Consider the following 15,188-nt stretch of genomic DNA (forward strand, 5'->3'; position numbering starts at 1 on the left):
TATTGAAGGCATAGTGATAATTGCCCTCTAGTTCGATGAAATAACATAGATGACGAGTTACCTTAGAAATGCCATAAACAAAAACTATAGGCATCCAAGAAAATCTCATAGTATAATTAGTTCTAATTGAACTTCATGAAATGTTAACGAACCAAAAATTTAATTTCAAGGAGTTAAATCATAAGAATAACTATGCAAGACTCAGAAGATGAGATAACAACCCAAAAATTTCTTATGGATATCCAACAGTTCAAACACCAAGTTAATTAAAGTACATATGAGCACAAAAATATAATGACCATCTCAAAAAAATTTTTTATAAATCTTATTCATGCAAAAGAGTGGAATAATAATAAGTAAATATATGTTTGTCTAATAAAAATGCAAGATTATAACTAAAGAGTTAAGTAACAAATCCAAGATATAAAATGTATATACACATACACGGATATATATATATACACACATATGAACACAAAATATATCTTAAAAGTCTTCTACCTAGTTAATTTAAATGTCCATACATGCATCCATACTTACATACATGTTATACAAATACATACACACTTAAAATACACTCCAAAAATTCAAAATCCCTCCTAAAAACACCACCCTAAAACCAGCCCCCTCCTCCCCATACACTTCACCCAATCAAAATATAACTAGATGTTTCATCCTTACACTCCCAAGACACCTTTGGTTACTACAACACTTCACACCATCCTTCACACTCCACCATCCTTTTCACTCTCACCAACACACACAATATCTTTCTCTCTCTCAAATTTTCTGCACTCTTCCTCCATTCTCTTCTTCAAATTTTCAGCTCCAATAACAAAGAAAAAGGCAAGAGAAATCAATCTAAAGTTATAGTAATAATAAGGGTTTTTAAAGGATTAAACAAGGGTTGATTCAAGATAGTTTTAAGGGTTATTTCAAGCTTGGAATAAGGGTTGTTTAGAGCTCATAGGGCCACGAAATTTCTGCCCAAAATCACTTTCAAATCCGAGTTCATCAAGGGTACAAATCTTCATCTCTTAGTTTAATCTATCTTGTTTTTGTATATACTAAAAGATCTTTATCAAAGACCATGTTTTTCTTTGATTTTCCTCTTGAAAATACACTTGATGAAGGCAAGTTGATAGAATCTTCTTCCTCATGCTCATGCATGTCGAAATCTAGAAGAAAGATTCAAGGATTCAACAAGTTTAAGACCCAAAAGTGTTGTTATAGATTAAATAACTTTTAAAGTGATTTTTCCTTTGAAATATGGTCATATTTTTATATATTTTGATGAATATATTTCTGGATTTTTTCATAAAAATATGTTTTTAAGTTGTTGAATTGAAGATGGATAAAGATTTATTGTTAATATGATGAGATGATTACATGCATGCTTAGATTTGCACTAGTTTAATTTGATTTTGATATGGGACTTGATGATTGGATGAACTTGAAATTGATTGAAATCTGCATATTTGATGTTAAGAGATACACAATAAAGTAATAATTTTGTTAGTGGGAATCTAGAGGTTAAAGCAAGCAAACAAAACCATTGGTGAGTTGATATAACCAATAAACTTTCTGACAGAATTGATCTCCTGTCTTAGAACGGGTAAACTGAACATTTGAGAACATTTTCAAGAAAAACTATCAAAATAAAAGTTGTAGACAAATGAGTTAAGATTAACCTCCAACTGGAATTACTCAAAAATACTAAATCAAACGAAAGATATGATTTTTCTACTGAAACTGGTCAAAACTGAAATTTTGTATGAATATGTTATAAACTTTAACAATTTTTAACTCCTAATCCATAAAGTCCCAGGAAGTCATACTTGGTGGAAAGTAATTCCAATGCGTTGTGAACTTAAAATAAAATCATGGGATTTTTCTAACAATCAGAACATCAAAAACTTTTATAAAACTTCTGATGTCGCAAGCAGTGCCCATTCGGGACAGTTCGTGTTTGGATAATTTTTAAGGACACCAAACATCATCTAAAAATTCACCAAAAATTCACAAAAATACTAGATACATATAAGTCACTGTGTAAAAATCATGAAGGTCCAAATAATTCGTCTTGACCCCAAAATAGTAGCTAACATTTCTAAAAAATAAAGTATAAAACAGAAAATTTGTAAGTAATCTTATAAATGGCATAATGGGCTATGTAATGAACTAAGAACCATAATGGGCTAACCCGGCCCAAATAATGAACCCAAAAGGAACACAAATCAGTAGGCCCACTTGGCCCAATAAGCCTTATAGCCCAATAACCACTATGACCCATTATGCACCTAACCCAAATAAGGTAAAGCCCAATAACTAATGTAAGCCCAAAACATTTAAATGGCCCATAACACTTAAACGAATTTCATGAGATAAGTGTAATAAAAATAAAACAAAGATAATTAAGTGAGATAGGAATAAGTAATTATGCTAACCAAGTTATATACTGATATCACAAATGCTAATTCGCGCTAAAATCGGTTACACAACAAATGATGAATAAGGATAACATAGCTTAATATGATATTTCTACATGATAACCTAAGATGCCAAGTGAAACCACAAATGACGCCAAGTTACCAAAAATCTAACAAATTATAACTACACATGTAATGAAAGTAACCCTTACACCATCAATCTCTACAACCAAAACGATGCGAGTGTTACCAATATACTTGGACCCCACAATTGATAGTAACATAATGAAAATGGCATTTCTAAGTGATAGCTTAAGATAGGAACTTACGTATATTAGTCCTATCGTAGGGATAGTCTTGGCTTGAAAAATGATGGAGGAACATAATGGATATATGGTCAAGGAAGCTATAGATGGGAAGTACTCATTTTGCATAGATGAGTATAATATGCGGCATACCAAGGTGAGTCATAGCCCCCTTTCAAACTCTTTTATGTGTTTTACTTTCGGGGTGAAAAGCATGATAAATGAAACTACTTTCTATATATGCAATGTTTCTTGAAAGAGAGTTTGTTATATGAAATGATTCTTGATATATGAGTATGAAATGATAATAAAGGATTTATGTGATGAGCTTGAGTTCTGTCAAACCGCGGCGTTCGGTACACTACTATTTACTCCGAAAGTGGAGGCCTGTAGTTAGTTAGTTGCGCAACTAGGTTTCGTCCGCCCACCCAAAGCGTACCGTTGGAAGGTTGGTTGCCTTCGTGACAACCTCCACTTCTAGTCTGGCCCCCGGGTGTTCTAACTACCTTAAGATAATCGGGCGTCTCCATGGCACGACCCATTATCAATATTGTAATTATTATTACGGCACTTGATTGACAGCTTGTGCTATGAATTGAATTATTGGATTGTAATCGGACTTGAATAAAATGGTAGTAGTAGTGGCTCAAGCATTTACTCATCAAAATTATGTAAATTATGCCTTTGTGGCTAAATGAAATTTGATATTGAATTATGCCCTTGTGGCTAAGTGAAAGGGATATTAATACTGTTGATAATTGGAAATTGTTTGGACATACGGATTGGGTATCGTCCCTCATGTGATATCTTGAAAGACGTTGAAATTGGTGATATTGAAATAATTTTGGTAACCGAATGATTTTGGTGTGATATACGATTAATCAATTTATATACTTTTTCTCTCATGATGATTTGACAAATGAGAACCTGAAAGTTTACTATAGATTCTCCAAGTCTTGATATGACATTATGGTATTTGGAAATTTGATAACATGATATGAAAACTTTGTCGATCATATGGTTTGGATATTTCGAAATGTAATAGTAATCAGTTTTTCTAAGTATTAAAACGGTGATGTACAAGATTTATATAAAAACCTATGCACTCACCAACTACGTTTTCGTAGTTGACACTTTTTCTTCATGCTTTTCAGGAAATAAGCTTAAGCATTGAGGATTTATATGCTTCATGAATATTTGCATTGCCCTTTGGAGTCAAAGATCAAACCTTGTGATAGGCAATGGAATCCGCCTTGATCATTGTAGTATACTACTTCATGTGCTTGTTATTTGTTTCGTGAACTTAATATTCAAGTACGGTGGACGCATTTGTACTTGGAAATTGGTTCACATGCGTGTACATTTGTAAATTCTTTTATCAAATAAAACTATGGTGAATGTTATTTATAATCCTTTGTTTTGAATACTCGACTTTCTGTACATCTCATCATTCCGCCTTAGTTGGGGTGTTACATGCAACGCATATAATACTCCCCCTCATTTGAATATCAGTCTTTAAAATACCAAATGTTGATCTTATATACAAATGACTCAATAATTTGTTAAGTTATTGCCTGATCATGTTTGATGAAGATTGATTGTGCCACCGTCTTGTTGATCATATGTTGAGATTGAATCTATCATGGTTTGAACTTGATCTATATACACCACGTTATCTTCAAACGAGACCGTTGAATTTTACCTGCTAGTCTTGAGGCTACATTCTTCTTGGGTGTCTTCATTATTGATCTTTGACTATGACCATCTTCATAGTTAGATGATATAGTTGTTAATAAGTGCTTGATCTCCTAGAAATCTTGTAGTATCATCATTTGTGAAAAACTAAATGATTCGTGACTGTGCTTCTAGCATCAACATATCCAATCATCTTTCCAAGTGAATTCTTTTGATCAAATAATCTCATATCTCATGTATAGAAATATTTCTTCAGTTTCATCCAGCGAATGCAATATCGGGGATATGTAGTACTATCATTTGTAATGAAAAATACATCAACATCCCATTTGCGGTTCGAAAACTGATAATAGCTTAATGAGTAAGCCTAACCAATATTGTAACTCTTTGACCTTCCGTCAATATACTTTCATAAATGGACAAAAGTCTCATTCAATTTATGCTCGATTTTTCGAGATAATACAACACTATGTTGTATCATATCCATCTTTTCATGAGATTCGATTCTATGAATTTGGATCATCCATTCTTCAGTTATATATGAATTAATCTCCCCCTTGGATGACCAACTTGAAATATTATGCCTCGTAATTGATAATATAACATGCGGACAATTATGCCATACACATATCTTGTTTGGCCATATAATGACATCATAATCTCAAAACCAATATTATTCATAAGAACCATTCATACATATGTTAATCATCAGAAATATGATACATGCTCCAAGCTTTTTATATCTATGTGAAATTTTAAGCCATTTTCATGCTCTAATGATAGCAAGGAGATACAAATAACTATTTGTATATCACGGTATTCAAATCTACCAATAATAAATCAACCATGGGAGAAATACATCAGGTCTTTGCGAAAATCTATTGTAACATCAATTGCGCCATATACGTCAATATATCAATTTCTCATTTCGCTTTAGCACAAAGACCGATTTATATAAAGTATGTTACACATTCTTATGTATGGACTTCATGCCCAAAAAATTCGTGCATGATAAGAAGCTTTAAAAATTCGGTAGCATTATTCATCGTGTTATATTTTAGCCAATGTATCTCAATTTCTTGCACCTCATAGCATATATGCTCTTCAAATTTGCACGCATAGTATTCAGCGCCATATAAAATACATAATTGCTGTCGACATCAATCTTATTTCGATACCATGCTTTTGATTCAATGCAATACTTGACATGATATATGTTTGTAAGAGATCTCTTCATTATTCAAATATCATCGGTTCCCCATGAACCATCATGTCTATTGTTTCTCTTAGACACATGTCTGGGTCTTTTCACCTCGATATGACCATCACATTTATCGCTCCTTTCTATTTTTGAGGCTTTTTATTTGGAATCGATATTCTTTTGTGTGCGTGCCATAGATTCATATAAGTCATCATTTTGAGATACGATCATATTGGAGCATTGAAATCAGTGTACATGGCTTTATTTGATTTAGTGAGCGTGCAAGTCAATTGCCAAACTCAAGTGAATCAATCACCATATAAACCTTATGTTCATGTTAGTAAGCTCACACAATAATCATATAAATTGTTTGATCCCTCCCCCTGAATAGATTCCTCTTTTGAAATACATATTTTTGCATTGTCATAGGATATATATCATATTCAAGATAACGAGGAGGAGCTATTTTATTTTGTTGGCATGATGCAAGAACATATTGTATAATGACTTTGCCCAAACATGTAATTCAGAGTTTTGCCCTCATAATCATTTAATTTACAATAGACGCTTAATAAGCGCTTTAAAATTCACCACCATTTACGAATACTCTCAATCTTATTAGCTAAGCCACTTTTGACGCAAACTTCATGTTGCGCTTTTCATGATATATGACCATTTAGACGATGCATCGCTTTTGAATAACTAAATGGTTTTCTAGATGTATAGGCCATATACATCCTCTTGTATCAAAGGGAATGAGTCCCACTTGGCTAGCAATTGGTAAATAACTGATATTTCTTGAGAGCTTATAAACTCATTACTTTGAAGAATCTACGAATTCTCTTTTGTATCATATATAGATCCGGGATGGTCTCACTGGTCATGCCAAACAATAATATAACATCATGGTTCATAAATTAATAGTTATGACCATATGTGATTCAAGTGCATTATGCATATACAACGATGATATAAAAAAATGAGGGCATCATTGACTTTTAACTGTTGTTCCTTTTGATCAAATAATATTTGCTATTAAAGTAGCTCTTTAGGAACCTCAAAACAATCAATATTAACATGTAAGTCACTTTGAAATGCAATACCGACATATAAAATGCATTATATCAGGGTCTTTAAAGCCAATACATAGTCATATTTCTTTAGCCACTCATTGTAATAACTCGTGTTCATAATAGAAACACTTTGATAAGTGAACTTCCCATGTTCATTTGATCATATAGAGATCGATCATTGCTAGTGTCATCTCGTGTTCTTAAAAAAAGAAACCCCTTGATATTTGAATTTCCATTATCATGACACATATTGAGCATTCCGATCGCATGTAATTGCATTCACTTTAGTGAATGGATTCCATAAGTACCGTTAGACGGCTTTAGAAAATTTCTATCAAGTTGATAATTCATGAGCATCCATGCAAAGTTGTGCTCGCTTATATTTTACAAATATTGCAATTTCACGTGCAATTGATTATAGCGAGACTTAAAAAAAAATCACATGTTTGTGATTTTCATAAATTTATTATGACCATTGTCACGAATTTTGATGTGCTTTCTCCATAATTATATAGAGTTAGATGGATCATATAGACAATAGTATGAATTACCAACAACAATGAATTTCACATAGCTTGATGATTATAGTCAATCCTTAGTCAATAGAATATCAATTTATGACTTTTATTTTCAAAAAAGGGTTATTACAAACATCTATTTGTTTGTCATTTATGTATCAAAAATTTGTTTTTCAAGCCATGAAATTCATGTATACTAATTCATCGTGGTAATTCATGTCAAGTATTTTACATAATTACATGGTCTTCGATAACCATATTGCGCAATAAACTGATGTTATTAGCAAATTATATTCCATCATACAAATCAGTAACTTCGGATTAGGATTTTTGATCCAACAAAATCAAAAATTGTTAGCCCGTTGCACAGTAATTATTAGTTATGATTCCCAACAAAGAATCATTAAGAGTTTTTTAACTACATAAGGTAGTTTATTAAGATGACAAATAATGTCAAAAATCAAACAACCGATAGTTATTTTTGCTTTGAATATGTTCAAAGAACCACACAAGAACCTTTTGTTCTTTATTATATATGAACTACATGTATTAGTTTTATTTAATAACTTATAGTTATTTATGTTTTGAATATTTTCAAAGAATCACACAAGAACTTTAAGTTCTTTACCATTATTTTTCGTTGCATATCAACAAAAAGATCATCAAAGAACTTCATGTTCTTGATAAATATAATTGTTCCCATAATTCCAACGGGTCTTTCACCGTTAAATATTTAAGCGTTGACATGATTTCAACGAGTCTTTCATCGCTATATATTCTCTTTCCAAATCCTCATGGAGGTGATGTTGGAGAAAAATCATTGATTTTGCATGCTCTTGCAAAGTTATCCAACTTTAATTGTGTCTCCAAGATTATTTGGAGATTGATGAATACGATATATCAATAATAATTATTTCCACCTTTGCAATATTTATCATTGTAATTACAAATTACGAGAATATGTAGTCACTTGTAGCTTTTGCATAATAAACCTTAGTTTATTAGCCTCATATTGAATTCAATTGTCATTGTAAATAACCGTTGTTATTTACTTATATTAGCTAACATTTATTTATGTTTTGAATAAATTCAAAGAGTAACAAAGAACTACATGATCTTTTAATATAACTTTGATCATGATATTTTTTGATTCAATCCAAAAAGAAGAAACTTGGAAAAATACATCTTGACTCTTTGCCATAATACTTGATTATACATAGTATTTATATAGTTTCAAGCACTTGTTCTTATTTGTTCATATCCATATATGGATCGTAATCTAAACTAGTCTTTATCTAGATTAGTATTACTTGTTAGTCGGGTTACTTGATATAATTGTCCTTATTGTTATACTCGTATTATATCTTGTATTCGATTAACATCTTGTGTAGGTGGACTTACAACACATCTACAAAATTACACACTTATCAGTTAATATAAAGCAAACTAAAATAATTTTTGGCTCCATACCTTCCCATCCGCGCCCCAGATCAGTGGCTCGGCGGGATGATGGGTCCATGTCTTACTTAATCTAGCAAGATAAAGAATCTCCTCTGGCAATGTCCTCCAAACAACCTTGGAGGCCAATAGGGACCTATACAGTTTCATGTCAAAACCATCATATGGAATAGGGTCAGACATTTTCCCTTTAGTGTCAAGAACAACCTTGAATTCGAGAGCCCTAAAATATCTAGGAAGCACAATCGACGAATCTACATAAAAAAAACTTACTTTTCCAGCCTTTTAAAGAATCTTTGTAATCTATAATACACTCATCCAACCCAGGCTCAGACCTCCTCTCCATAGAAAACCAATCCCCCGAACAACATAACTTATAAAATCTACGAAACAATTCGACTGTAGGCTCCCCATCATGAGCCCTACAACAAGCCTCAAACATGGCAATCTTGGCGGCTCCCATTGGGGTAATTTGCGAAACATGACATCCAAAATAATGGAGAACACTTAGAAAGAAAGGTGTAAAAGGTAACCGGACGTTAGCAACCTCAAACATGGCAAAGTATAAACCTATCTTCCCCTGTGGAGCCTTCTTAATGGTGTCCGTAGGCCTAGGGACCATGTAACCTTTACGACAGGGAAACCTATATTTTTTTAAAAACCAGAGCATATCCTCCTTGTCTATACTACAAGTATGTAGAGCTAAATCTTTCTTACAACCACCCATAATTAAAAACAAAAGATGGGACGAACCTGCTAAATTTTAGTAGCCTAAGAATGGAGCACCCTATGGATCGAAGAAGTAGCCTACAGATCGAAGAAGTAGCCTACGGATCGAGCTGCTATATTCAAGTAGCCTACGGATCGAAACTCTTGAAGTAGGCTACGGCCAATGAGTATCCTACGATAACTTCAAGCAATAATAGGCTACAGACGAACAAAAAAAAATTATTATCCAAATTAATAATAATAAATAAGAAAAGAGGAGAACCCTACGGCTCTCGATTCATGGGAGAAACAAAAATTTTTGATTTGTGTAAAATAAATCGTACCTCCTATTTATAAGAGTAATGAGCAGATGGGGGTGATGTGACAAGACATGAGGCTACAGGTTGGCAAAGCGCCGCACACGCGGACACAGGTTATACCACGCGCTAGTCGTTCCTCTGGAATTTTTTGTTCACTTTTTTGGTCTTTTCTTTTTGTTAAGGGGAGAAGAAAGTATAAATACCCGTCAGTTTATATCCCCACATATTATGGAAATTATGACCAATAAGGTTGAGACACATTTACTGGGCCTCGGCCCACAGTGTTCAAAATTATTAGCCTACGGCCCTTCAAGAAAAAAGAAAACAAAATATTCAGGTTTCGCATGAACTATTAATATTTAAAATTAATATCATGGACCATTCGGTTTAATTAGCCTACGGACTTTAGGTGTCACCACCCCTACAGCTTTGAAACCAAAGCAAGTGAAATATCCAAAACCTTATCCTGATATAATAATATATCCATATCAATCCCTAAGCCAATAGTAATAGGCTACGGCCAAAATAAATTTTAGTAAATGAAAGTAGGGGGCTACGACCATAGCAATATTAATAGGCTGTCCAAGATAAATTAGTAGATGAAACTAGTGGGCTACGACCAAGTTTAAATGTAGTCGACGGCCATACTACACCCTACGGCCAAAATTTATTTGATAGGCCATAACTAAAAAATCTCTTTAGCCAAAACACCATGTATTTGTACATAGCATTAGGTTGGGGGAAAGCATATACCTACGACTCACACATGAATTTAATTTAGAGATATTCAAATTTAATTGTAGCCTACGGCCATATCATTTACCCTTCGGCCATGTCCAATTTTATGATATTCAAATTTTGGATTTGTAAATGAATTCTTAGCCCAACACTTTACAAGCTTACAAGTGTTAGGCTGGGGGGCTTGATAACGTATACCTACGGCTATGCTTTCAGCAAAGATTTAGTTGACGTAATCTTTAGGCTACGACTTACTTAAGCTACCACCCTCTAGGTTACAGAGTTTAATCCGTAAGCTAAAGCAATGTCAATATCATGACGTCTATCTGACATTCCCCGTACCTCTGTTGAACTATTACATGAAGACAAGAGTTTGTTACACTAGACGACACACCGTTCAATGGCCTCCTGTGGTCATGGCGTCATGGTTTTGTGGACCAGGTCTAGATCCTTCCTTAGGCCCTTATAAATACCTTGCCATGAATCTCATTCAAGGCAGGATGAAACACACACAAACACTCTTATATAAGCTTGGTAGCGTGCGATTATCTCACTAATCTCACACCAGTTGAAAACCGCCGGCAAGTCTTATTCAACCTTTCAACCCTTCCTAAGCTAGATTAACCCTTTAAAACTTCAGCCTATATACTTGCTTAAACAGGTTCCAATGATATTTATATAATAACATGGATAAATATGAGGGTTTTAAGTGTCTAATTTGGAGATGTATGATATTATGTTTTTAAATGGGTAAATATGTTGTTATAAATGTTGGATTAAGATCCTTTAAAGTTAAAATACAACTTTATTGGTAAAATTGGTATCTTGACTATTGAATTAAAATCAAAAACCAATATTCAAAAACCATATTTGAATCTTGACCTTTGATTTAATTTTAATCCAAAGATCAAGATGTGCTCAACTTTACATATAAAGTTGTTTTAAGGATATATGATATTCTTCCTTGTTAATTTGATAAGATACAATGGTCAAAAGTCAAAACTAATTAAGCTCAATAATTACATAAAGCTCGCTGCACTGTTGCAGCATAAGATCATTAAGTCACTTGTGAGTTGTGACCATGTCTAGTCAGTTTGACACTAGAAACCCCAAGTTTGGTTTGACTCCTGCACTGACCACTGAGTGCACTCAAACCTTGATCATTTGTGGGATAATATCAATATGGCTAGCTTCTTGATTATTTTAAAGGTTTTAGATTGGAATTTGGTAAGTATCATTTAGTCATGTTGCATGAGAGACGTGTCATCAGATTTCATCCATTAAATTTATTAAGTATATAGTTCTTAGCTGATCGATTTTGCGTATAAACAGATTAATGGGAACAGTTTAATCCTATTACTAGAATTAACTCATATATACAGTACTCAATAAGACAAAATTTGATTTTAACATATTTTATATATGAAAAATGATAAATCTTCTAACCAATCCGGATGAGGATTCCCTAAATTTATTTATAACTTTACCCCTAAAGTTATAAATCAATTCTCCTAATATATCCACTTGTTAATACATGTAATTCACTACTCTTTCCTAATCTCACCCTTTGATTTTCCACATGTCATGATCCTATTAATTAGGAGGATTTTTAGGCTAAACATTTAGAAGGATTGATCATTACCCTTTATATATTCTATACCTAATATTGTCATCTTCTAGATGAAAATTTTGTTTATGCATTTATAAAATAATGTTTAAGTGTTTTTTTTTTTTTTTTTTTGAGAAAGGCCAACATAAATTTTTTTTATTAAAGATCCAGCAGGTTGCTGGTAAAAAAAGTACAAGTTACCAAATTACACCAAAACTAAAACACCATAGCTCGTAAATCGTTAGATAAACATCAAGTAACAAAGCACCACCAGGCTTCATCTGCCCAGAGATTGGCCACGTCAAACCTGCACCACTTTCCCCAATCTATAGAAAGGCTCGCGATTGGATCTCATTGAGTAAGTGTCCAAGATTGATCATGTATGATCATGTTTAATCCGTAAAGTTTTAAGGGCTTTAATGATTTTATTTCAAACAATATGTATCATGTATGATCTATTACCTTATTTCAATTATGATAAAGTGATCTGGATGGGCTTTTGAAAGGATTGATCGTTGTGGTCCCCGGCTTTTTTGAGGTTTCAATGTTTCATAGGTATGAACGTGTAATAATGATTGACATTCAATCTCTTTTCAGTTTCAATATGACATGCGTAATTGTAGTTCATTTGTGTGTTAACGAGTACAATATTATTAGGGTGAGAGGAGTCATGACTCGCAATTTCCAATCCTTCCTAAATTCCACCAATCAAATACCTCCAACTCAATTTTTCTTTTCAACTTTCTCAACCATCCCTCCCAAACATTTTTAATGGCATTCATGACTTTCCCATCCCTCCCAAAAAAAAATTTTCTTTTTCATTTAATTTAATCAAACATTAAATAAAAACTTAAAAATTCATTAAAATTAAAACTAAACATTACATAAACATAAATTAAAAAGTACATAAATTTAAATTCTAAATTTCTAAAATGAAGACAACTAAATCAAACTCGTGACTGATGGTGGCTGCATCGCTGGATCGTCAAGGAATGATAAGTCTAAAGCCGATACATGCGCCGTGAGATCGTATCGGAGCCGATGATGTACGTTCTCGTCCATTATCTCCCGGTTTGCTTTCAGGTTATAAACTCTTGGCACCGGTGGATCCATAATATGAACCGGTGATATCGCTAGCCCGTTGTCTTTGATGATCATGTTGTATAGTATAGTACACGCAGCGACGACTTTTTTGATCTTCTCCTTTGTCCATAGCCTGAGGGGACGGTCCAAGATCTTCCATTTTCCCTTGAGAACACCAAACTCTCGCTCAACATCCTTTCTTGCAGCCTCTTGTAGTCTTTTAAATTTCTTTTCATCTTGTTCCACTAGATGAGGATAAGCTTTAACAAACGCAGCCCACCTAGGATAGATTCCATCGGTAAGGTAGTAATCGCGATTGTAATCATGTCCATTTACGCTAAATGAACTGTCTGGCGTGGATCCATTACGCTCGTTTTGAAACAACGGCGACTGCTGCAAAACATTGACATCGTTGTTCGATCCAGCGGGACCGAAAAACGAATGCCAAATCCAAGTCATAAGAAGCAACACATTCAATCATAATAGTAGGTACCTTGTGATCACCTGTAACACCCCAAGATTTTAAGGTAAAAGAAATTAACCTCTTTTCATAGTTTTGACATTAAATTAATTTCCTAGTATTTTATTTTTGGATATGGGGTTAATTTAGTTGGAACTTTAGCGGATAGCGGGTAAATACCCACATTTGGAGAGATGGGTCGTGGCATCTTCAGGAAGTGCCAGCCAACCCCTTTTGATTATGACTCATGCTTCCACCTTATTTCTTTCTTCCCCCATCATTTTTTTCATGCAATTCCTCTCTTTCTTTTCAAAATCAAGCTAAAATCCTTCAATTCAAGGACAAGAACATTCATAATAATCATCACCATCATATAATCTTCATTCAAGAAATTGAAAAGCTAGAGTTTGTGGGTTTTGTGTGGTGGTGGCCGAAAATTTCAAAGAAGAAAAAGGGCAAAAAGGATTTTCAATTTAAGTCTTGAATTAGCTCCTTGAATCTTAAGGTATTGAATTCCCTTATATTAGTTTTTATCTTTTTGGAAAATTAGGGTTCATGGATGAACCAATTTGGGGGTTTTTGCTAGAAATTGAATTATGGTTAGTTTTCCCCAATTCCTTAGTTAACCTAGTTGTCATTGAGTTATATGATGCATTTGATTATGAAATTTTTAAGGTTATGGTGATAATTTGAGTTTTGAGAAAATATGAGTTTTGCTAGTTAATGAAATATGGATGAAAATGGTAGGCTGAACTACCTAATGCTAATCTTAAGGTTGGAAGTAACTCAATGACAAATGGGTTGCGTTTTGGGTTTAGAAAAGGCTAGTGATTGAGAATGGCTAGGTTGAACTAGTCAAGCTGTGAATGTAAGCTTATGCATTTTACGACATGATTTTTAGGTTGAAGCTTGCTTGTGCTTGTTGTTTAGCGTTATTCTCTTTGATTGCGGAGGAGGTGAGTATATTTGCATCCCTTATGTTTACGTTGGGTCAATTACCATGAGATGTGAATGTTCCAAGCATGGTAATTGATTTGGCATGAAGCCCATGTGGGGCATTGTTTATGAGGCCTAAGAACCTCCAGGGCCTAAGAATCCCGATAGATATGATTGTTTAGCTTATATGGATCCATATATGTATTGTTTGTGTGCAAGGTGAATATGTAAATGTGACATGACGATGCCATAGGTTACATGTGAAAGTCCTTGTACTATGCCCTCCTTCGTATTCGTAAATGTATGCAAGTATATTCACTAAGCCTTTGCTTATATTTTAGTTGTTTACACTCTTATAGGTAGTTCCGGAAGAAGGAACTAGTGTTGTTGATTTGAAGAAAACTAAATTAGAGCTTGAAGTAACCTTTGGATGTTCTTGAAGGTATTTAGGTCATCCTTGGATAGATGACAATCTTTTGGTGTAGATACCTAGTTGTCCCTCTCCTTTGGCTCATGGTACATTTTGTTTTGGAGTCATGTTTCGGTAATATTTCTGTAAATGCTCAAGTTGTAAAGTTTTTGGAAGTTGGTATGGTCGCTTTTGGGCGATATTGTTGCCAAAACAGGTAAATGACCCGTTAGGGTTGATCTTGGA

At 33.6% G+C, this 15,188-nt stretch overlaps 1 protein-coding gene across 1 annotated transcript; it reads right to left on the bottom strand.

Moving 5' to 3' along the window:
* Positions 1-12,996: 12,996 nt before the first annotated feature.
* On the bottom strand, positions 12,997-13,596 carry LOC122584249. Its single transcript, XM_043756463.1, has one exon. It carries the CDS (start codon positions 13,594-13,596, stop codon positions 12,997-12,999), a length of 600 nt encoding a protein of 199 aa, XP_043612398.1.
* Between the last annotated feature and the right edge of the window lie 1,592 nt (positions 13,597-15,188).

The sequence above is a fragment of the Erigeron canadensis genome, unplaced genomic scaffold, assembly GCF_010389155.1.
Source record: "Erigeron canadensis isolate Cc75 unplaced genomic scaffold, C_canadensis_v1 Conyza_canadensis_unscaffolded:163, whole genome shotgun sequence".
Lineage (NCBI taxonomy): Eukaryota > Viridiplantae > Streptophyta > Magnoliopsida > Asterales > Asteraceae > Erigeron > Erigeron canadensis.